Consider the following 23,963-nt stretch of genomic DNA (forward strand, 5'->3'; position numbering starts at 1 on the left):
TCGTTCAGGAGGCTGCCGTCCGGCAGTCTCATAAGACAATCGGATAATACTTTTCCGCCCGAAAGAAAGAGAGGTAGCAGTAGCTTTTTGCCCTCTCCTCTTACCAGAGTAAACGACAAACAAAGATGAGGTTTGTCTAAAATCCTTTGTTGCTTCTAAATAGGACTTTAAAGCACGAACTACATCTAAATTGTGTAACAAACGTTCCTTCTTTGAAACTGGATTCGGACACAGAGAAGGAACAACTATTTCCTGGTTAACATTCTTGTTGGAACAACTTTCAGAGGAAAACCAGGCTTAGTACGCAAAACAACCTTATCTGAATGGAACACCAGATAGGGTGGATCACTCTGCAAAGCAGATAATTCAGAAACTCTTCTAGCAGAAGAAATAGCAACCAAAACAGAACTTTCCAAGATAGTAATTTGGTATCTATGGAATGTAAGGGTTCAAACGGAACCCCTTGAAGAACTGAAGGAACTAAATTTAGACTCCAAGGAGGAGTCATGGGTCTGTAAACAGGCTTGATTCTGACCAAAGCCTGTACAAAAGCTTGTACCACTGGCACAGCTGCCAGTCGTTTGTGTAAAGCAGAAATCTGTCCTTTTAGAGAACTCAATGACAACCCTTTATCCAAACCTTCTCGGAGAAAGGAGAGAATCTTAGGAATTTTAATCTTACTCCAGGAGAATCCCTTGGATTCACACCAACAGATATATTTTTTCCATATTTTATGGTAAATCTTTCTAGTCACAGGTTTTCTGGCTTGAACCAGAGTATCTATCACTGAATTTGAAAACCCACGCTTGGATAAAATCAAGCGTTCAATTTCCAAGCAGTCAGCTGCAGAGCGACTAGATTTGGATGATCGAATGGACCTTGTACTAGAAGATCCTGTCTCAAAGGTAGCTTCCATGGTGGAGCCGATGACATATTCACCAGGTCTGCATACCAAGTCCTGCGCGGCCACGCAGGAGCTAACAGAATCACAGAGGCCTTCTCCTGTTTGATCCTGGCTACGAGCCTGGGAAGGAGAGGGAGCGGTGGAAACACATAACCTAGGTTGAACGACCAAGGCGCCACTAATGCATCCACTAGAGTCGCCTTGGGATCCCTGGATCTGGACCCGTAGCAAGGAACCTTGAAGTTCTGACGAGACGCCATCAGATCCATGTCTGGAATGCCCCATAATTGAGTCAACTGGGCAAAAACCTCCAGGTGGAGTTCCCACTCCCCTGGATGGAAAGTCTGACGACTCAGATAATCCGCCTCCCATTTGACTACTCCTGGGATGTGAATTGCAGATAGATGGCAGGAGTGATCCTCCGCTAATTTGATGATCTTGGATACCTCTCTCATCGCCAAGGAACTCTTTGTTCCTCCCTGATGGTAGATGTAAGCTACAGTCGTCATGTTGTCTGACTGGAATCTTATGAATCCGGCCTTCGCTAGTTGAGGCCAAGCCCGGAGAGCATTGAATATCGCTCTCAGTTCCAGGATGTTTATCGGGAGAAGAGACTCTTCCTGAGACCATAGACCCTGAGCTTTCAGGGAATCCCAGACCGCGCCCCAGCCTAATAGACTTGCGTCGGTCGTGACAATGACCCACTCTGGTCTGCGGAAACTCATTCCCTGAGACAGGTGATCCTGTGTCAACCACCAACGGAGTGAGTCTCTGGTCATCTGGTCTACTTGAATCTGTGGAGACAAGTCTGCATAGTCCCCATTCCACTGATTGAGCATGCACAGTTGTAATGGTCTTAGATGAATTCGAGCAAAAGGAACTATGTCCATTGCTGCAACCATCAATCCTACTACTTCCATGCACTGAGCTATGGAAGGCTGCAGAATAGAGTGAAGAATTTGACAAGCGTTTAGAAGCTTTGACTTTCTGACATCTGTCAGGAAGATCTTCATTTCTAAAGAATCTATTATTGTTCCCAAAAGGGAACTCTTGTTGACGGAGACAGGGAACTCTTTTCTACGTTCACCTTCCACCCGTGAGATCTGAGAAAGGCTAGAACAATGTCTGTATGAGCCTTTGCCTTGGAAAGAGACTTGAATTAGAATGTCGTCTAGATAAGGTGCCACTGCAATGCCCCTCGGTCTTAGAACCATCAGAAGGGACCCTAGCACCTTTGTGAAAATTCTGGGAGCAGTGGCTAACCCGAATGAAAGAGCCACGAACTGATAATGTTTGTCCAGAAAGGCGAACCTTAGGAACTGATGATGATCTTAGAATCTTTAAATCTAGAATTGGTCTGAAAGTTCCCTCTTTTTTGGGAACTACAAACAGGTTTGAGTAAAACCCCTGACCTTGTTCCACAGTTGGAACTGAGTGTATCACTCCCACTTTACTATGGCTCCTACGCAGTGTAAGAATGCCTGTCTCTTCATCTGGTCTGAAGATAAGCGAGACATGTGGAACCTTCCCTTTGGAGGAAGTTCCTTTCTAGAAGATATCCCAAAGAGACTATTCTAGTGTCTAGGGATCCAGAACATCTCTTGCTCAAGCCTGAGCAAAAAGAGAGAGTCTGCCCCCTACTAGATCTGGTCCCGGATCGGGGCTACCCCTTCATGCTGTCTTGGTAGCAGCAGCAGGCTTTTTGGCCTGTTTACCCTAGTTCCAACCTTGCAATGTTTTCCATGCTGGTTTAGGTTGGGAAGTGTTGCCTTCTTGTCTGGAGGCCGCAGAGATAGGAATTGGTCTGTTCCTGAAATTACGAAAGGAACGAAAATTAGATTTGTTCTTAGCCTTAAAAGGCCTATCTTGTGGAAGGGCATGTCCCTTTCCACCAGTAATGTCAGAAATAATCTCTTTCAATTCCGGCCCGAATAGGGTCTTATCCTTGAAAGGAATATTAAGCAATTTATTCTTGGACGACACATCCGCCGACCAGGATTTTAGCCAAAGCGCTCTGCGCGCCACTATAGCAAACCCTGCACTTTTCGCCGCTAACTTAGCAATAGAAAAGCGGCGTCCAAAATAAATGAATTAGCCAACTTAAGTGCGTGAATTCTGTCCATGACTTCATCATATGGAGTCTCCCTTTGAAGCGAATTTTCCAGTTCCTCGAACCCAAATACGCTGCGGTAGTGACAGGAATAATGCACGAGATTGGTTGAATAAGGAAGACCTGCTGAATAAATTCTTTTTTAACAGTAGGATCTTTGAAAGCGCAACTGTCCTCAATAGGAATAGTTGTGCGCTTAGCTAACATTGAAACCGCCCCCTCAACCTTAGGAACCGTTTGCCATGTGTCCTATCTGGGGTCGACAATGGGGAACATTTTCTTGAATATAGGAGGTGGAACAAAAGGTATACCTGGCTTTTCCCACTCCTTAGTCACTATGTCCGCCACATGCTTGGGTATCGGAAAGGCATCAGCGTGCACTGGAACCTCTAAGAATTTGTCCATCTTGCACAATTTCTCTGGCATTACCAAAGAATCACAATCATCTAGAGTAGTTAGGACCTCCTTAAGCAGGGCGCGGAGGTGTTCTAACTTAAATTTAAAAATCACTATATTAGTGTCTGCCTGCTGAGAAACTTTTCCTGAATCAGAAACTTCCCCTTCAGACAGGCCCTCCCTCACTGCTATACTCAGATTGATGTGAGGGAACAACTGGTAAATTGTCCTCAGCGCTAACCTGCTCATCTTCTGTATTTAAAAACTGAGCAATCACGCTTTCTAGAATAGGATGGCAGTTTGGATAATAGATTTGCTAAAGAATTATCCATCACTGCAGTTAATTGCTGCATAGTAACCAGTATTGGCGCGCTAGCTGTACTAGATATCGCCTGCGCGGGCAAAACTGGTATTGACACAGAAGGAGAGGATGATAAACTATCCCCACTACCTTCACATGAAGAATCATCCTGGGCAATCTTATTAAATGTGACAGTACTGCCCTTACTTTGTTTGGACGCTATGACACAATTTGCACAAAACATTAATAGAGGGAACCACCTTGGCTTCCATACATACACAGCATAAGCTAGCTGAAGGTACAGACATGTTAGACAGACTATGGCAGGCTAATAATGCAATAAAAACGTTTTTAAAGAAAAGCGTTACTGTCTCTTTAAATAATAAACAAGCACACTTTATTTCTGAAAGTTTGAAAAACTATGAAGGCAATGTCCGATTTTTACAAAATTTGCACCCCAGAATCTTAGTGCCTTGAAAGTATTGCACACCAAGTTTCAAGACTTTAACCCTTAAAATGAGCAAACCGGAGCTATTTGTTCAAATAAACAATTTTAACACACAACAATCACTGCCACAGCCTTGCTACGGCTTTTTACCTTCCCTTAAAGTGATCCAGCACTGAAATAAACCTTCCTGAGTCCGTTTTCTTTACCCACAGGACCCTCAAATGAAGCTGCATGCACTGCCAAGTAAATAAACTGCGCAATTGAGGTGCGAAAACAGGGCCTCCTTCATCTGCATTACCTGACTGAAGTAGTAGTCTAACTAGATGCCAGGCGAAAAAAACTTTCCCAAAAGTGCTTTTATAACACAAAAAAACACTCTAAATGTCCAATAAATCTGATAAAAACCAATCGATTTAACCCACAATAGTGTCAACCAGTATAGAGCCCATTTATAAGCCTTAATCTGTTATGAATCTAAGAAAATGGCTTACCGATCCCCAAGAGGGAAAATGTCTTCTAGCATTACACAGTCTTGTTAGAAATATGACTAATCGTACCTGAAGCAGATAAGTCTGCAAACTGTTCCCCCCAACTGAAGTTCTCTAGGCTCAACAGTCCTGCGTGGGAACAGCAATTGATTTTAGTTACTGCTGCTAAAATCATACTCCTCTTTTAACAGAAATCTTCTTCATTTTCTGTTGTAGAGTAAATAGTACAAACCGGCACTATTTTAAAATAACAAACTCTTGATAGAAGAAATAAAAAACTACAACTAACACCACAAACTCCTCACCATCCCCGTGGAGATGCTACTTGTTCAGAGCGGCAAGGAGAATGACTGGGGGGCGGAGCCAGAGGGGGGACTAATGGACAGCTCTTGCTGTGTGCTCTCCTTGCCATTCCCTGTAGGGGAGGAGAATATCCCACAAGTAATGGATGACGCCGTGGACCGGACACACCGTTGGAGAAAGTAATTTATCAGGTAAGCATTTTCTAGCATATTCTTTCTCTAGAAAAATTTAAACTGCACATACCTCATAGCAGGAGACCCTGCACGCCATTCCCCCAGCTGAAGTTACCTCTCTCTTCAGTTATGTGTGAGTACAGCAATGGATCTTAGTTACAACCTGCTAAGATCATCAAAGACCACAGGCAGACTCTTCTTCCACTTTCTGCCTGAGGCTAAAATAGTACAACTCCGGTACCATTTGAAAATAACAAACTTTTGATTGAAGATAAACTAAATAAAAACACCACATCTCTCTAGCTACTTCCTTTCTTGTCGAGAGCTGCAAGAGAATGACTGGTAGTGGCAGTTAGAGGAGGAGCTATATAGACAGCTCTGCTGTGGGTGATCCTCTTGCAGCTTCCTGTTGGGAAGGAGAATATCCCACAAGTAATGGATGATCCGTGGACTGGATACACCTTACAATAGAAAATCTAATGCTCATTTGAAGTTCAAACTAAGTGCTATTGCATTGTCTTTTTATCATGCATTAATTGATTATTCAAATCTTCTGTATTTACTGGTCATTTAACATAATCTGCCATATTAAAGACTAACCTCTACATGGCCATTTAAAGTTGCATGATGTAAGGCAGTACGACCTCCTCTGTCAGAAACGTTGACACTGCTTAGCAGCGGTATTATTACTTCTGCACACTTCACTGCTTTATTGGCGGCTGCAACATGCAGAGGTGTTTGCCAGTTCTTGTCCCGTGCATTGACATCAGCAGAATGTTTTATCAGCATTTGAACTGCTTCCTGAAAAAACAAAACAAAAAAAAAAAACACTTGTTTCAGAGAATACATGCCATATATGTATACATACACATATACAGAGAGCAGAGATAGATAATGTTTTTACATGAAATAATAAATGTGAACATTTTTATTATTTCATGTTTTTAGTAGTATTTACTAGTTTGTGATTAAACACTGTTAATGATCACCTTTTTTTTAATGCCTTATATTTAATCACTTATACTAATTAAAGTGAAACTAAGGTTGACTGTTTTTTGTTAAATTGCACTGCAAGATTGAAGTGACTCAGGCAGCACACTCTGCTCTTTGCAATGGGCCACTGAATCTGTCCTGAAAAAACTCCCTCATTCTGGGCTAGATTACAAGTAGCACGCTAATTTTTTTTTCCACTCGTGCGCTAACTGCACCAAAGTTAAAATATTAGCGTGGCCGGATTTGTGGGCGTATTACAAGTTGGAAGTAAAAAGTTAGCGTGCAAGTAAAAGACTCAGGTGCACAAACTTCAGGACTTCAGATATTGGGACCACGCTAAATCCTTTCCCCCTTAGACTTCTATTGGGCTCATGCGCTAACCCGACACACAGCTCTAGATTAACTACGCTAAAGCCGCTTTAGGAATAGACCAATCCTTAGAAAATATCTTTGAGACAGTATTAGGAAAAATGCTTCTTATTCCCTCCCCTCTGAGACATCCGACACCTGAAATTTCTCTTACAGCTGGATACTTTATTCTCAACACCTCACTCCAGGTCTGCTGTCTTGGGGTCGCACTTGACTTTGAACTCACATTCACTTCACATATACAAGCGCTCGCCAAATACAACCATGCACATTCACGCAACATTTCAGAATTCGCAAAAAAACATAATTTATGTAAGAATTTACCTGAAAAATTAATTTCTTTCATATTGGCAAGAGTCCATGAGCTAGTGACGTATGGGACATACAATCCTACCAGGAGGGGCAAAGTTTCCCAAACCTCAAAATGCCTATAAATACACCCCTCACCACACCCACAATTCAGTTTAACGAATAGCCAAGTAGTGGGGTGATAAAGAAAGGAGTAAAAAGCATCAACAAAGGAATTTGGAAATAATTGTGCTTTATACAAAAAAATCATAACCACCATAAAAAGGGTAGACCTCATGGACTCAATATTAAAGAAATTAATTTATCAGGTAAATTCTTACATAAATTATGTTTTCTTTCATGTAATTGGCAAGAGTCCATGAGCTAGTGACGTATGGGATATCAATACCCAAGATGTGGAACTCCACACAAGAGTCACTAGAGAGGGAGGGATAAAAAATAAACAACAGCCATAATCCGCTGAAAAAATAATCCACAACCCAAAATATAAGTTTATTCTTTAAATAACAAGAAAAACTTAAAACATCAGCAGAAGAATCAAACTGAAACAGCTGCCTGAAGAACTTTTCTACCAAAAACTGCTTCTGAAGAAGCAAAAACATAAAAACGGTAGAATTCAGTAAATGTAAGTAAAGAAGACGAAGTTGCCGCTCTGCAAATTTGATCAACTGAAGCTTCATTCTTAAAAGCCCACGAAGTGGAGACTAATCTAGTAGAATAAATTGTAATTCTCTGAGGCGGGGCCTGACCCGACTCTAAATAAGCTTGATGAATCAAAAGCTTTAACCAAGAAGCCAAGGAAATATCAGAAGCCTTCTGACCTTTCCTAGGACCAGAAAATATAACAAATAGACTAGAAGTCTTCCTGAAATCTTTAGTAGCTTCAACATAATATTTCAAAGCTCTTACCACATCCAAAGAATGTAAGGATCTTTCCAAAGAATTCTTAAGATTAGGAAACAAGGAAGGGACAACAATTTCTCTACTAATGTTGTTAGAATTCACAACTTTAGGCAAAAATTTAAATGAAGTCTGCAAAAACACCTTATCCTGATGAAAAATCAGAAAAGGAGATTCACAAGAAAGAGCAGATAGCTCAGAAACTCTTCTAGCAGAAGAGATGGCCAAAAGGAACAAAACTTTCCAAGAAAGTAGTTTAATGACCAAAGAATGCATAGGCTCAAATGGAGGAGCCTGTAAAGCCCTCAAAACCAAATTAAGACTCCAAGGAGGAGAAATTGTTTTAATGACAGCAGTGACATGCGGTGAGGTCAGAGGCTGGGGAGGCACTTTGCTATGATACGCCTGAGAAACACATATACTGTATGAACCCTACAGAGGTAGCTTAAATTTACAATTAAATTGGTAGGTTGCAGGTCCAATTTACTGCTATTATTAAATTTGCCTCATTCTCTTGGCATCCTTTGTGGAGGGATATGCTGCAATGCATAACTGGGAGCTAACTGAACACATTAAATGAGTCAATGACAAGAGGCATATATGTGCTTGCAATTTGTGTTAGGGCTCATAAAAAAATAAGCTGCAAACCCAAAACCTCATTATAGTAAAGGCTTCAGTGTGCTACATGTTCTTTCTATTTACAGTTTGCTTGACAACAGTAAGAGGCAGATTGAAAGCTGTGTGTGATTTCCATTTATTTATATTAAGATCAATGTTTGGAATTATCATGGACTATATGTTCTGGGTTAGTGCTCTCTGTAGCTTTTTCTCTACCTTGCTTGGAAATTGATTTTATGGTTTTAAAGTGCACATAATATCTAGAAAATGTAAAAAGCATATATAAGCCTTTTAAATAATCTTTCTATGAAAAACATTTCAGTATACTTTAAATTATCAGTATATTTGGAAAACTGTATGCCAGATCTGGGAAATAGCACACATTTTTTTAAGGTAAAGAATATTTGTTATTAAACAGTTTATAAAAATAATGGTATGATGGTATTTTAGAAGGGCATCCTATACATACAATGAAAACACAGCTTATACCAGGTTTTTGTGCTTTCATAAAATTCCCACACAAGATTGTATTTAAAGGACCAGTAAAAGTAGATTTGCATAATCAAGCCCCCCTCCATCTAGTTCTGCAGTGCACACAGTAATCCATCCCAGCCAATAGCCACGCACACACACATACAAACACATACACATGCACAAACACATACAAACACACATGCACGCTACATCCCAAAACTGACAACCAATGACAAGCACTGGGCAGCCCATACCTCATGTACCTCACTGACAGAAATGAAAAAAACACTGGGGCAGCAGGCTCCTAACACTGCTCACTAACACTCACATTCCTCACTAGGCAGCCATGCAGTCAGATATCCCATGAGACTAGTGACAGGCACAGGTTAGCTAGACCTTAGCATCCTGCATTCCTCACTGACAAAAAGGGGAACACTGTCAGAATTTAACACAAGAAGCTAACAATATGCCTTTATACACACAGTCACCCATCAACTCATGTACATACACTAGTGCAAACACACAAAAACAGAATTTATGCTTACCTGATAAATTACTTTCTCTTGCGGTGTATCCAGTCCACGGATTCATCCTTTACTTGTGGGATATTCTCATTCCCTACAGGAAGTGGCAAAGAGAGCACACAGCAAAGCTGTCCATATAGCTCCCCCTCTAGCTCCACCCCCCAGTCATTCGACCAAAGGTTAGGAAGAAAAAGGAGAAACCATAGGGTGCAGTGGTGACTGTAGTTTAAATAAAAAAAAATTACCTGTCTTAAATGCCAGGGCGGGCCGTGGACTGGACTGCGCATCTGAGGCGCAAAATTAGGCCCCTCCCACTCTACTCCAGAGTTGTGAGGCCTAGTAAATCACTCTTAAGTGACTAAAAACCAGCCATGTGGGTAATAACCCCAGAAAGAACCCCAAAAGGACTTTCAAAGTGTCTACAAACGATATTATTCTTGAATAAACAGTCGATTGCCCTGAATCAGTGTCAACCCGCATAATTAGCCCTGTTATGTAAGCATTAAATTCCTTACTAAGTCTGTGAACATAGCTTACCCTCCCCTCATGGGGATATCGTCAGTCTCTTCTAGCATTATCTCAGTCTTGTCTAGAAATAAATGACTGAACATACCTCATTGCAGATTACCCTGCAAACCGTTCCCCCCAACTGAAGTTTTCTGGTACTCCTCAGTCCTGTGTGTGAACAGCAGTGGATTTTAGTTACAACATGCTAAAATCATTTTCCTCCCAGCAGAAATCTTCATCACTTTTCTGCTAGAGAGTATATAGTACAAACCGGTACCATTTAAAATAACAAACTTTTGATTGAAGATAATAAAACTACAATTCTAACACCACATTCACTTTACCCTCTCGTAGAGAGACCCTAGTGCTTAGAGCTGGCAAAGAGAATGACTGGGGGGTGGAGCTAGAGGGGGAGCTGTATGGATAGCTTTGCTGTGTGCTCTCTTTGCCACTTCCTGTAGGGAATGAGAATATCCCACAAGTAAAGGATGAATCCGTGGACTGGATACACCTTGCAAGAGAAATAATACACATACACACAGACATCCATTAACTCACATACATACACTAGTGCAAACACACAAAATAATACACATACACACAGACACTCATCAACTCACATACATACACTAGTGCAAACACACAAAATAATACACATACACACAGACATCCATTAACTCACATACATACACTAGTGCAAACACACAAAATAATACACATACACACAGACACTCATCAACTCACATACATACACTAGTGCAAACACAAAATAATACACATACACACAGACATCCATCAACTCACATACATACACTAGTGCAAACACCCACATACACACAGTCACGCATCAACTCACATACATACACTAGTGCAAACACACAAAATAATACACATACACACACTTATATATACACACATACACACTTTATATTAGATTGCATCATGTCGTAAGCTATCTTTTTGCTTCAGTGTATAACTATATATAATTTCTTTATAGGGATGTAGTGATTTGTCCAAATGATTAGGATGCTCACAATTGAATTGTTTTCATGCTAAGTTTTTGGCCAGTCATTTATTTATATAGATATACAGTACATACTGCATTTTCTGTAAACAGTAACTAATTAAAGACCAATTCAGCAGAGGCTTATAAAATGGTGCATGGTCTACAAAAAAAAAAAATAGGCAAAACTTACTTTAACATGTTGACTTACAGAGAGAAGTATTTTATGAAGAAAATATTAAACAAGAGGACATGTATAGAAGTTTGAAGGTAGTAGATTTGGAAACAGTTTGTGATAGTATAACATATGGTAGGTAGATAGGGGAGTTCATGCCTGGGATAGAAATTCATAATCTTAGATGTTTTAGGAAACTACCAGCTGTCAAAATATATATTTCTATATATACACACGTATATATAATTTTTTAAATATTTTTTACAGTTTAAAGGGACATTATGATTGTAGCATTTTAGTTTTAAAGAAAATCCTACAAAGGAGTTAAATATATGGTGAAAAACAATCCCCAGTACTGCTGCAGATAATGACATAAGAATTGCCTGGAGTAGTATATAGTTACATTATACAGAGAGCTCAGTAACAACTACACATGATTGTGCACAGACACAGATAACAAAAAAAAAACATGTTTAGGGGACAAACAGTACAGTCACCCTGCCTGGCAGAACTACGAGTTTAGTTCTCTTTTTTACCGACTGTGGTGTGGTCCGTGGCAGTGCGGCCCTCAGCCTACCTCAGGCTCAATTATATGCAATGAAGTTAATGGCAATGTACAGTAACAGTTTGCCAGTTGCACTCTTAATGACAGGTGGATCCAGCAAGCAAAAAAAAAAAAAATAATAATAATTACTTACCTTAATAAGCACGTCCTCCAGAGTAGTGGCACTAGGCAGGTCAGCAGCAGCTCCTCTTCTTCTCTCCTTGGCAGCTCGGCTGTGTCCGGACCCAACTCAGCAGTGGCAAGCAGTCTGGCACCCATTCCATCTCCTGCAACACCGGGGCCAGGGGGTCACGTCACGTGACTCCAGAAGAGGCCTGTCACGGTCACACTGTCATTGTGTCACTGTCACACAGTCACACGTGAGTCCACTGAGTCGGCAGCAGCTCCCTCCTTCACTTCCCGCCAGTCCGACTCACGTCCATGACTCCCCAGAAAAGAGAGATGATGTGCACCTGTGATGACGTGCACTCCCACTCCTGCACCGCTGATTGGTTGATTTGTTCAGCTCCATCATAGAGGCGACTTGGAAAACGTATGGACCGCAAAGTGCTACCACTGGGTGGCGCTGGCTCATACAAGTAGTAAACCAAAGACAAGCATCCATGTTCCGCAATCAATGGAGGGCAGCTGAACAGCTCACTGCCTCTCCTTGATTGCGCAACATGCTATGGATGGATCGCTATGGTGGCGCCGGCCGGGGAGGGGGGTCGGTACCTGGGGGGGCGGGGTCAGCTAATTGTACACAACACCAGACAACTTTTTTTTTAATATTACTGCCTCCTATCACTGCACGTCACTGAATGACAGGCTTAATACGAACTAAAGCCTGTACAAAACAGTGAATATCAGGAAGTTTAGCAATCTTTCTGTGAAATAAAAGAGAAAGAGCAGAGATTTGTCCCTTCAAGGAACTTGCAGACAAACCCTTATCCAAACCATCCTGAAGAAACTGTATAATTCTAGGAATTCTAAAAGAATGCCAAGAGAATTTATGAGAAGAACACCATGAAATGTAGGTCTTCCAAACTCGATAATAAATCTTTCTAGAGACAGATTTACGAGCTTGTAACATAGTATTAATCACTGAGTCAGAGAAACCTCTATGACTTAGCACTAAGCGTTCAATTTGCATACCTTCAAATTTAATGATTTGAGAACCTGATGGAAAAAAGGACCTTGAGACAGTAGGTCCGGCCTTAATGGAAGTGGCCAAGGTTGGCAACTGGACATCCGAACAAGATCCAAATGCCAAAACCTGTGAGGTCATGCTGGAGCCACCAGCAACACAAACGATTGTTCCATGATGATTTTGGAGATCACTCTTGGAAGAAGAACTAGAGGCGGGAAAATATAAGCAGGTTAATAACACCAAGGAAGTGTCAGCGCATCCACTACTTCCGCCTGAAAATCCCTGGACCTGGACAGGTATCTGGGAAGTTTCTTGTTTAGATGAGAGGCCATCAGATCTATCTCTGGAAGACCCCATATCTGAACAATCTGAGAAAACACATCTAGATGGAGGGACCACTCCCCCGGATGTAAAGTCTGAGGGCTGAGATAATCCGCCTCACAATTGTCTACATCTGGGATATGCACCGCAGAAATTAGACAGGAGCTGGATTCCGCCCAAGCAAGTATCCAAGATACATCTTTTATAGCTTGGGGACTGTGAGTGCCACCCTGATGATTGACATATGCCACAGTTGTGATATTGTCTGTCTGAAAACAAATGAACGGCTCTCTCTTCAACAGACCAAAACTGAAGAGCTCTGAGAATTTCACGGAGTTCTAAAATATTGATTGGTAATCTCGCCTCTTGAGATTTCCAAACCCCTTGTGCTGTCAGAGATCCTCAAACAGCTCCCCAACCTGAAAGACTTGCATCTGTAGTGATCACAGTCCAGGTTGGCCGAACAAAAGAAGCCCCTTGAACTATACGCTGGTGATTTAACCACCACGTCAGAGAGTGTCGAACATTGGGATTTAAGAATATTAATTGTGATATCTTTGTATAATCCCTGCACCATTGATTCAGCATACAAAGCTGTAAAGGTCTCATGTGAAAACGAGCAAAAGGAATCGCGTCCGATGCTGCAGTCATGAGGCCTAAAACTTCCATGCACATAGCCACTGAAGGGAATGACTGAGACTGAAGGTGCCGACAGGCTGCAACCAATTTCAAACGTCTCTTGTCTGTTAGAGACAGAGTCATGGACACTGAATCTATCTGGAAACCTAAAAAGGTGACCCTTGCCTGAGGAATCAAGAAAATTTTTGGTAAATTGATCTTCCAACCATGTTTTCGAAGAAACAACACTAGTTGATTTGTGTGAGATTCTGCAGAACTTAAAGACTAAGCTAGTACCAAGATATCGTCCAAATAAGGAAACACTGCAATACCCTGCTCTCTGGTTACAGAGAGCAGGGCACCAAGAACCTTTGAAAAGATTCTTGGAGCTGTTGCTAGGCCAAATGGAAGAGCAACAAATTGGTAATGCTTGTCTAGAAAAGAGAATCTCAGGAACTGATAATGATCTGGATGAATCGGAATATGAAGGTATGCATCCTGCAAGTCTATTGTGGACATATAATGTCCTTGCTGAACAAAAGGCAGAATAGTCCTTATACTCACCATCTTGAAAGTTGGTACTCTTACATAACGATTCAAAATTTTCAGATCCAAAACTGGTCTGAATTAATTTTCTTTCTTTGGGACAATGAATAGATTTGAATAAAACCCCAGACATTGTTCCTGAAAAGGAACTGGCATGATTACCCCTGAAAACTCCAGGTCTGAAACACACTTCAGGAAAGCCTGAGCTTTTACTGGATTTGCTGGGATATTTGAGAGAAAAAATCTTCTCACAGGAGGTCTTACTCTGAATCCTATTCGATACCCCTGAGAGACAATGCTCTGAATCCATTGATTTTGGACAGAATTTATCCAAACATCCTTGAAAAACCTTAATCTGCCCCCTACCAGCTGAGCTGGAATGAGGGCCACACCTTAATGCGGACTTAGGGGCTGACTTTGGTTTCTTGAATGGCGTGGATTTATTCCAATTTGAGGAAGGCTTCCAATTGGAAACAGATTCCTTGGGGGAAGGATTAGATTTTTGTTCCTTATTTTGAAGAAAGGAACGAAAACGGTTAGAAGCCTTAGATTTACCCTTAGGTTTTTTATCCTGAGGCAAAAAAACTCCCTTTCCCTCAGTAACAGTTGAAATAATAGAATCCATCTAAGAACCAAATAAATTATTACCTTGGAAAGAAAGAGATAGTAATCTAGACTTAGATGTCATATCAGCATTCCAAGATTTAAGCCACAAAGCTCTTCAAGCTAAAATAGCTAAAAACATGGATCTAACATCAATTTTGATAATATCAAAAATGGCATCAAAAATAAAATGATTAGCATGTTGCAGCAAGTGAACAATGCTAGATATGTTAGAATCCAATTCTTGTTGCGCTAAATTCTCCAATCAAAAAGTTGAAGCAGCCGCAACATCAGCCAAAGAAATTGCAGGCCTGAGAAGATGACCTGAATATAAATAGGCCTAGATAAGATTCAAGTTTCCTATCTAAAGGATCTTTAAAAGAAGTACTATCTTCCATAGGAATAGTGGTACGTTTAGCAAGAGTAGAAATAGCCCCATCAACTTTGCGGATCTTTCCCCAAAACTCTATTGAAATTGCTGGCAAAGGATACAATTTTTTAAACCTTGAAGAAGGAATAAAAGAAGTACCTGGCTTATTCCATTCCTTAGAAATCATATCAGAAATAGCATCAGGAATAGGAAAAACCTCTGGAGTAACCATAGGAGGTTTAAAAACAGCGTTTAAACATTTACTAGTCTTAACGTCAAGAGGACTGGCTTCCTCAATATCCAAAGTAATTAACACTTCTTTTAACAAAGAACGAATATACTCCATTTTAAATAAATAAGTAGATTTGTCAGTGTCAATATCTGAGGAAGGATCTTCTGAATCAGATAGATCCTCATCAGAGGAGGATAAATCATTATGTTGTCGGTCATTTGAAATTTCCTCAACTGTATGAGAAGTTTTAAAAGACCTTTTACGTTTATTAGAAGGCAGAAATGCAGACAAAGCCTTCTGAATAGAATCAGTAACAAATTCTTTAAAATTCATAGGTATATCATGTACATTAGAAGTTGAAGGAACTGTAACCGGCAATGTACTATTACTGATGGACACATTATCTGCATGTAAAAGTTTATCATGACAACTATTACAAATGACATTTGGAGATATAATTTCCACAATCTTACAACAAATGCACTTAGCTTTGGTAGAACCGATGTCAGGCAGCAAAGTTCCAACAGATACTTCTGAGACAGGATCAGATTCAGACATCTTGCAAAATGTAAAAGAAAAAACAACATATAAAGCAAAATGATCAATTTCCTTATATGACAGTTTCAGGCATCAGCTTGAGGACTATGAGTCCCACCCTGATGATTGACATATGCCACAGTTGTGATATTGTCTGTCTGAAAACAAATGAACGGTTTTCTCTTCAATAGAGGCCAAAACTGAAGAGCCCTGAGAATCGCACAGAGTTCCAAAATATTTATTGGTAATCTCACCTCTTGAGATTTCCAACCCCCCTGTGCTGTCAGAGATCCCCAGACAGCTCCCCAACCTGAAATACTCGCATCTGTTGTGATCACAGTCCAGGTTGGACGAACGAAAGAGGCTCCTAGAACAATACGATGGTGATCTAACCACCAAGTCAGAGATAGTAGAACATTGGGATTTAAGGATATTACATACAAAGCTAGAGAGGTCTCATATGAAAACGAGCAAAGGGGATCGCGTCCGATGCTGCAGTCATGAGACCTAAAACTTCCATGCACATAGCTACTGAAGGGAATGACTGAGACTGAAGGTTCCGACAGGCTGCAACCAATTTCAAACGTCTCTTGTCCGTTAGAGACAAAGTCATGGACACTGAATCTATCTGGAAACCTAAAAAGATTACCCTTGTCTGAGGAATCAAAGAACTTTTTGGTAAATTGATCCTCCAACCATGTTTTTGAAGAACCAACACTAGTTGATTTGTGTGGGATTCTGCAGAACGTAAAGACTGAGCAAGTACCAAGATATCATCCAAATAAGGAAACACTACAATACCCCGCTCTCTGATTACAGAGAGTAGGGCACTGAGAACCTTTGAAAAGATTCTTGGAGCTGTCGCTAGGCCAAAAGGAAGAGCAACAAATTGGTAATGCTTGTCTAGAAAAGAGAATCTCAGGAACTGATAGTGATCTGGATGAATCGGAATATGAAGATATGCATCCTGTAAGTTTATTGTGGACATATAATGCCCTTGCTGAACAAAAGGCAGAATAGACCTTATAGTCACCATTTTGAAAGTTGGTACTCTTACATATCGATTCAAAATCTTTAGATCCAAAACTGGTCTCAATTAATTTTCTTTCTTTGGGACAATGAATAGATTTGAATTAAACCCCAGACCCTGTTCCTGAAACGGAACTGGCATGATTACCCCTGAGAACTCCAGGTCTGAAACACACTTCAGAAAAGCCTAAGCCTTTACTGGGTTTACCGGAATGCGTGAGAAAAAAAATCTTCTCACAGGCGGTCTTACTCTGAATCCTATTCTGTACCCCTGAGAGACAATACTCTGAATCCAATGATTTTGGACCGAATTGATCCAAACACCTTTTAAAAATTGTAATCTGCCCCCTACCAGCTGAGCTGGAATGAGGGCCGCACCTTCATACGGACTTGGGCGCTGGTTTTGATCACTTAAATGGCTTGGATTTATTCCAATTTGAAGAAGCCTTCCAATTGGAAGCAGATTCCTTTGGGAAGGATTAGGTTTCTGTTCCTTATTATGTTGAAAGGAACGAAAACCGTTAAAAGCTTTAGATTTACCCTTAGGTTTTTTATCCTGAGGCAAAAAAACTCCCTTCCCCCAGTAACAGTTGAAATTATTGAATCCAACTGAGAACCAAATAATTTATTACCTTGGAAAGAAAGAGATAACAATCTGGACTTAGAAGTCATATCAGCATTCCAAGATTTAAGTTAAGCCACAAAGCTATTCTAGCTAAAATAGCTAAAGACATAAATTTAACATCAATTTTGATAATATCAAAAATGGCATCACAAATGAAATTATTAGCATGTTGAATCAACTTAACAATGCTAGACAAATCATGATCCGATACTAGTTGCGCTAAAGTATCCAACCAAAAAGTTGAAGCAGCTGCAACATCAGCCAAAGAAATTGCAGGCCTAAGAAGATGACCTGAATATAAATAAGCTTTCCTTAAATAAGATTCAAGTTTCCTATCTAAAGGATCTTTAAAAGAAGTACTATCTTCCGTAGGAATAGTAGTACGTTTAGCAAGAGTAGAGATAGCCCCATCAACTTTGGGGATCTTTTCCCAAAACTCCAATCAAACTTCTGGCAAAGGATACAATTTTTTAAACCTTGAAGAAGGAATAAAAGAAGTACCAGGCTTATTCCATACCTTAGAAATCATATCAGAAATAGCATCAGGAACTGGAAAAACCTCTGGAATAACCACAGGAGGTCTATAAACAGAATTTAAACGTTTACTAGTTTTAATATCAAGAGGACTAGTTTCCTCCATATCCAATGTAATCACCACTTCTTTTAACAAAGAACGAATATACTCCAATTTAAATAAATAAGAGGATTTATCAGTGTCAATATCTGAGGCAGGATTTTCTGAATCAGATAGATCCACATCAGAGAAGGATAATTCAGTCATTTGAAATTTCATCAACCTTATGAGAAGTTTTAAAAGACCTTTTACGCTTATTAGAAGGCGGAATGGCAGGCAAAGCCTTCTGAATAGAATTAGAAATAAATTCTTTTAAATTTACAGGTATATCTTGTGCATTAGATGTTGAGGGAACAGCAACAGGTAATGAACTACTACTGATGGATACATTTTCTGCATGTAAAAGTTTATCATGACAACTATTACAAACCACAGCTGAAGGTATAATCACCACAAGTTTACAACAAATGCACTTAGCTTTGGTAGAACTGTTATCAGGCAGCAGGGATCCAACAGTGAATTCTGAGACAGGATCAGATTGAGACATCTTGCAAATGTAAGAGAAAAAAAACAACATATAAAGCAAAATGATCAATTTCCTTATATGACAGTTTCAGGAATGGAAAAAATGCAAACAGAATAGCCCTCTGACATAGAAAAAAGCAAGAGGCAAAAACGGAATGGGGTCTAAAATAATGACGCACAACAAACAGAAAAATATTTTTTGGCGACAAAAAATGTCCGGAAACGACGCAACCTTGTGAAAGGACCCGGCGTCAACTAAGACGTCGGAAATGACGAATTGCGTCAACGAACGTAACTTCGCGCAAAAAAATCTTGCGCCAAGAATGACACAATAAACTTTAGCATTTGGCGCCCTCGCGAGCCTAATTCTGCCCGCAAATTTTGAAAAATGACAGTCAATTGAATAAAGACTACACCCCAGGTAAGAAATAAATTTCTAAAAAATGCATTTCCCAGATATGAAACTGACAGTCTACAAAAGGAAATATACTGAAACCTGAATCATGGCAAATATAAGTACAATACATATATTTAGAAGTGCCAAACCATAGCTGAGAGTGTCTTAAGTAATGAAAACATACTTACCTGAAGACATCCATCCACATATAGCAGATAGCCAAACCAGTACTGAAACGGTTATCAGTAGAGGTAATGAAATATGAGAGTATATCGTCGATCTGAAAAGGGAGGTAGGAGATGAATCTCTACAATAACAGAGAACCTATGAAATAGATCCCCATGAGGAAAACCATTGCATTCAATAGGTGATACTCCCTTCACATCCCTCTGACATTCACTGTACTCTGAGAGGAAACAGGCTTCAAAAACAGAATTTATGCTTACCTGATAAATTACTTTCTCCAACGGTGTGTCCGGTCCACGGCGTCATCCTTACTTGTGGGATATTCTCTTCCCCAACAGGAAATGGCAAAGAGTCCCAGCAAAGCTGGTCACATGATCCCTCCTAGGCTCCGCCCACCCCAGTCATTCGACCGACGGACAGGAGGAAATATATATAGGAGAAACCATATGATACCGTGGTGACTGTAGTTAGAGAAAATAATTCATCAGACCTGATTAAAAAACCAGGGCGGGCCGTGGACCGGACACACCGTTGGAGAAAGTAATTTATCAGGTAAGCATAAATTCTGTTTTCTCCAACATTGGTGTGTCCGGTCCACGGCGTCATCCTTACTTGTGGGAACCAATACCAAAGCTTTAGGACACGGATGAAGGGAGGGAGCAAATCAGGTCACCTAAACGGAAGGAACCACAGCTTGCAAAACCTTTCTCCCAAAAATAGCCTCCGAAGAAGCAAAAGTATCAAATTTGTAAAATTTGGCAAAAGTGTGCAGTGAAGACCAAGTCGCTGCCTTACATATCTGGTCAACAGAAGCCTCGTTCTTGAAGGCCCATGTGGAAGCCACAGCCCTAGTGGAGTGAGCTGTGATTCTTTCAGGAGGCTGCCGTCCGGCAGTCTCATAAGCCGATCGGATGATGCTTTTAAGCCAAAAGGAAAGAGAGGTAGAAGTCGCCTTTTGACCTCTCCTTTTACCAGAATAAACAACAAACAAGGAAGATGTTTGTCTGAAATCTTTAGTAGCCTCTAAATAGAACTTTAGAGCACGGACAACGTCCAAATTGTGTAATAAACGTTCCTTCTTTGAAACTGGATTCGGACACAAAGAACTATCTCCTGTTAATATTTTTGTTAGAAACAACTTTAGGAAGAAAACCAGGCTTAGTACGCAAAACCATCTTTACCTGAACCACCTTAAGAAGGCATTGTGGAGCTATCCACACCCCTGTATTAAGATTAACCTATCACAAACAAGAGGAGGGGTATTTAATAGCACCCAATACTGACACTAAAACACTTCTTGAAAAAGCCCCAAGGAAGGGGGGAAACGCGTTGAAGTTTGGCCCACAGCTCTACCCTTTTTTACACAAAAAAAGAACTGTCATATCTCAAGCGTGAATTAAAGACGCTTGGTGAACTGTGCAATTTGAGCGGATCTATTTGGACATATTCCAACTCGAGCCCAGCTGATGACGACCGCACGCAAAAACTTCTAAAACGTAAGCGGAGACGTCACTAACACAGCCAAGAGGATTTGATACAGCCGCAGCGACCTGCACCGTACCTGTCAGCCTAGAGGACAGTGGTAAAGCAAGCGGTCCGCGAGAGGAGAGTAAAGACCCAAAGGATTCAAGCTCTGACAAGGGGATTTCCCACTTCACTCTATCATTATTTGCACGGCTCCTGGTAGCCATCCGCACAAACGGATATTGAGCCGGCAACTTTCAGGTACCCCTCTCATATGTGAGCTTGATCCACTACTCACCAGAGCAAGATCAACTACATATGAGAGTGAACTGTTCACATTTCCTACAGCAATCCTGCTTGATATCTTCCACTATATATGTGACTGGTCATTTTTTCTAGCCACTGTCTGTATATATAGACCTTAGTTTTATTGGGCAGCAAGCACCTTTGTTCCCATTGGCAGCTATTTTTTCTGTGTTTTAAATTATATGTACTATTTTTAACTGGACGTCCAGTCAGCTAGCATTTCTTGGTATCTGCTTTATTACAGTCTGTCATTTTTTATTCATTTTATATTCACTTATGTACATAATTACATTTAGGTACTTTTAGCTCTAGCTAGAGCAATATTACTATTATTGTACTGTGTTTTTTTTATCTAGGATTAGCGTGCTACCAGTGTTTAAGATATTTCCAAATACTTACCTATTGTAATTTGCTTGTTCGAGCTCATCCTTAGAGCTAGGTATTTATATCTGTCAACCATCACACCAGACACTACGTGTGCATTCTTATCCTACTTTTATCATATTGTATTAAATAAATGTGTATCTTTTAAATCGTTAACACTCTGTCTTGATTTATTAACTTTGATTTCACTTGTGGATATACTCCACTTATAATTTATATTTATACCTTTAGTAACAACTTACATAATACATTACACATTTCCCAATCCTATATCTGGGTGTATTTACTCCCCCATACCTATTGAGAATTACTCATTTAACTTTGGGATCACATACCTTAGCTGTCAGCGCCAGTACTTCTCTTTTCTTTTCATTCTCTACTACCCTTTGGTCCTTGTGAGAGGGACCATCTTTGTACTTGGCTGGTAGAAATAAGCGCTGATTCTTTCTTTTTTCTCAAAATTAGTACGCAAAACCACCTTATCTGCATGGAACACCAGATAAGGAGGAGAACACTGCAGAGCAGATAATTCTAAAACTCTTCTAGCAGAAGAAATTGCAACCAAAAACAAAACTTTCCAAGATAGTAACTTAATATCTATGGAATGTAAGGGTTCAAACGGAACCCCTTGAAGAACTGAAAGAACTAAATTTAGACTCCAGGGAGGAGTCAAAGGTCTATAAAGAGGCTTGATCCTAACCAGAGCCTGAACAAATGCTTGAACATCTGGCACAGCTGCCAGTCTTTTGTGTAGTAAGACAGATAAAGCAGAGATCTGTGCCTTTAGAGAACTTGCAGATAATCCTTTCTCCAAACCTTCTTGTAGAAAGGAGAGAATCTTAGGAATTTTTATCTTATTCCATGGGAATCCTTTGGATTCACACCAACAGATATATTTTTTCCATATTTTATGGTAAATTTTTCTAGTTACAGGTTTTCTGGCCTGAACCAGAGTATCTATCACCGAATCTGAAAACCCACGCTTTGATAGAATCAAGCGTTCAATCTCCAAGCCGTCAGTTGGAGGGATACCAGATTTGGGTGTTCGAATGGACCTTGAACAAGAAGGTCCTGTCTCAAAGGTAGCTTCCATGGTGGAGCCAATGACATATTCACCAGGTCTGCATACCAAGTCCTGCGTGGCCACGCAGGAGCTATCAAGATCACCGAGGCCCTCTCCTGATTGATCCTGGCTACCAGCCTGGGAATGAGAGGAAACGGTGGGAATACGTAAACTAGGTTGAAAGTCCAAGGAGCTACTAGTGCATCTACTAGAGTCGCCTTGGGATCCCTGGATCTGGACCCGTAGCAAGGAACCTTGAAGTTCTGACGAGACGCCATCAGATCCATGTCTGGAATGCCCCATAATTGAGTTATTTGGGCAAAGATTTCCGGATGGAGTTCCCACTCCCCCGGATGAAATGTCTGACGACTCAGAAAATCCGCTTCCCAATTTTCCACTCCTGGGATGTGGATCACAGACAAGTGGCAGGAGTGATCCTCTGCCCATTGAATTATTTTGGTCACTTCTTTCATCGCCAGGGAACTCTTTGTTCCCCCTTGATGATTGATATACGCAACAGTCGTCATGTTGTCTGATTGGAACCTTATGAATCTGACCTTTGCTAGTTGAGGCCAAGCTCTGAGAGCATTGAATATCGCTCTCAGTTCCAGAATGTTTATCGGGAGAAGAGACTCTTCCCGAGACCATAGACCCTGAGCTTTCAGGGATTCCCAGACCGCACCCCAGCCCACTAGACTGGCGTCGGTCGTGACAATGACCCACTCTGGTCTGCGGAAGCTCATTCCCTGGGACAGATGGTCCAGGGTCAGCCACCAACGGAGTGAATCTCTGGTCTTTTGATCTACTTGAATCATTGGAGACAAGTCTGTATAATCCCCATTCCACTGTTTGAGCATGCACAGTTGTAATGGTCTTAGATGAATTCGTGCAAAAGGAACTATGTCCATTGTTGCAACCATCAATCCTATTACTTCCATGCACTGCGCTATGGAAGGACGAGGAACAGAATGAAGCACTTGACAAGAGCTTAGAAGTTTTGATTTTCTGACCTCTGTCAGAAAAATCCTCATTTCTAAGGAATCTATTATTGTTCCCAAGAAGGGAACTCTTGTTGACGGGGACAGAGAACTCTTTTCTTTGTTCACCTTCCATCCGTGAGATGTGAGAAAGGCTAAAACGATGTCCGTATGAGCCTTTGCCTTTGACAGGGACGACGCTTGTATTAGAATGTCGTCCAAGTAAGGTACTACTGCAATGCCCCTTGGTCTTAGAACCGCTAGAAGGGACCCTAGCACCTTTGTGAAAATCCTTGGAGCAGTGGCTAATCCGAATGGAAGAGCCACAAACTGGTAATGTTTGTCCAGAAAAGCGAACCTTAGGAACTGATGATGTTCCTTGTGGATAGGGATATGTAGGTACGCATCCTTTAGATCCACGGTAGTCATAAATTGACTTTCCTGGATGGTGGGTAGAATCGTTCGAATAGTTTCCATTTTGAACGATGGTACCCTGAGAAATTTGTTTAGGATCTTC

The 23,963-nt window shown here is 40.7% G+C and overlaps 1 protein-coding gene across 1 annotated transcript in view; it reads right to left on the reverse strand.

Moving 5' to 3' along the window:
• Window positions 1–23,963, reverse strand: part of ANKRD44 (ankyrin repeat domain 44) — a 601,641-nt gene that overhangs the window by 286,343 nt on the left and 291,335 nt on the right. Inside the window, exon 5 of the mRNA XM_053712853.1 lies at window positions 5,724–5,924. Coding sequence (XP_053568828.1) covers window positions 5,724–5,924 — 201 coding nt within the window. The remainder of the gene's footprint in view (window positions 1–5,723; window positions 5,925–23,963) is intronic.

Source organism: Bombina bombina, chromosome 1, assembly GCF_027579735.1.
Source record: "Bombina bombina isolate aBomBom1 chromosome 1, aBomBom1.pri, whole genome shotgun sequence".
NCBI classification, from domain to species: domain Eukaryota; kingdom Metazoa; phylum Chordata; class Amphibia; order Anura; family Bombinatoridae; genus Bombina; species Bombina bombina.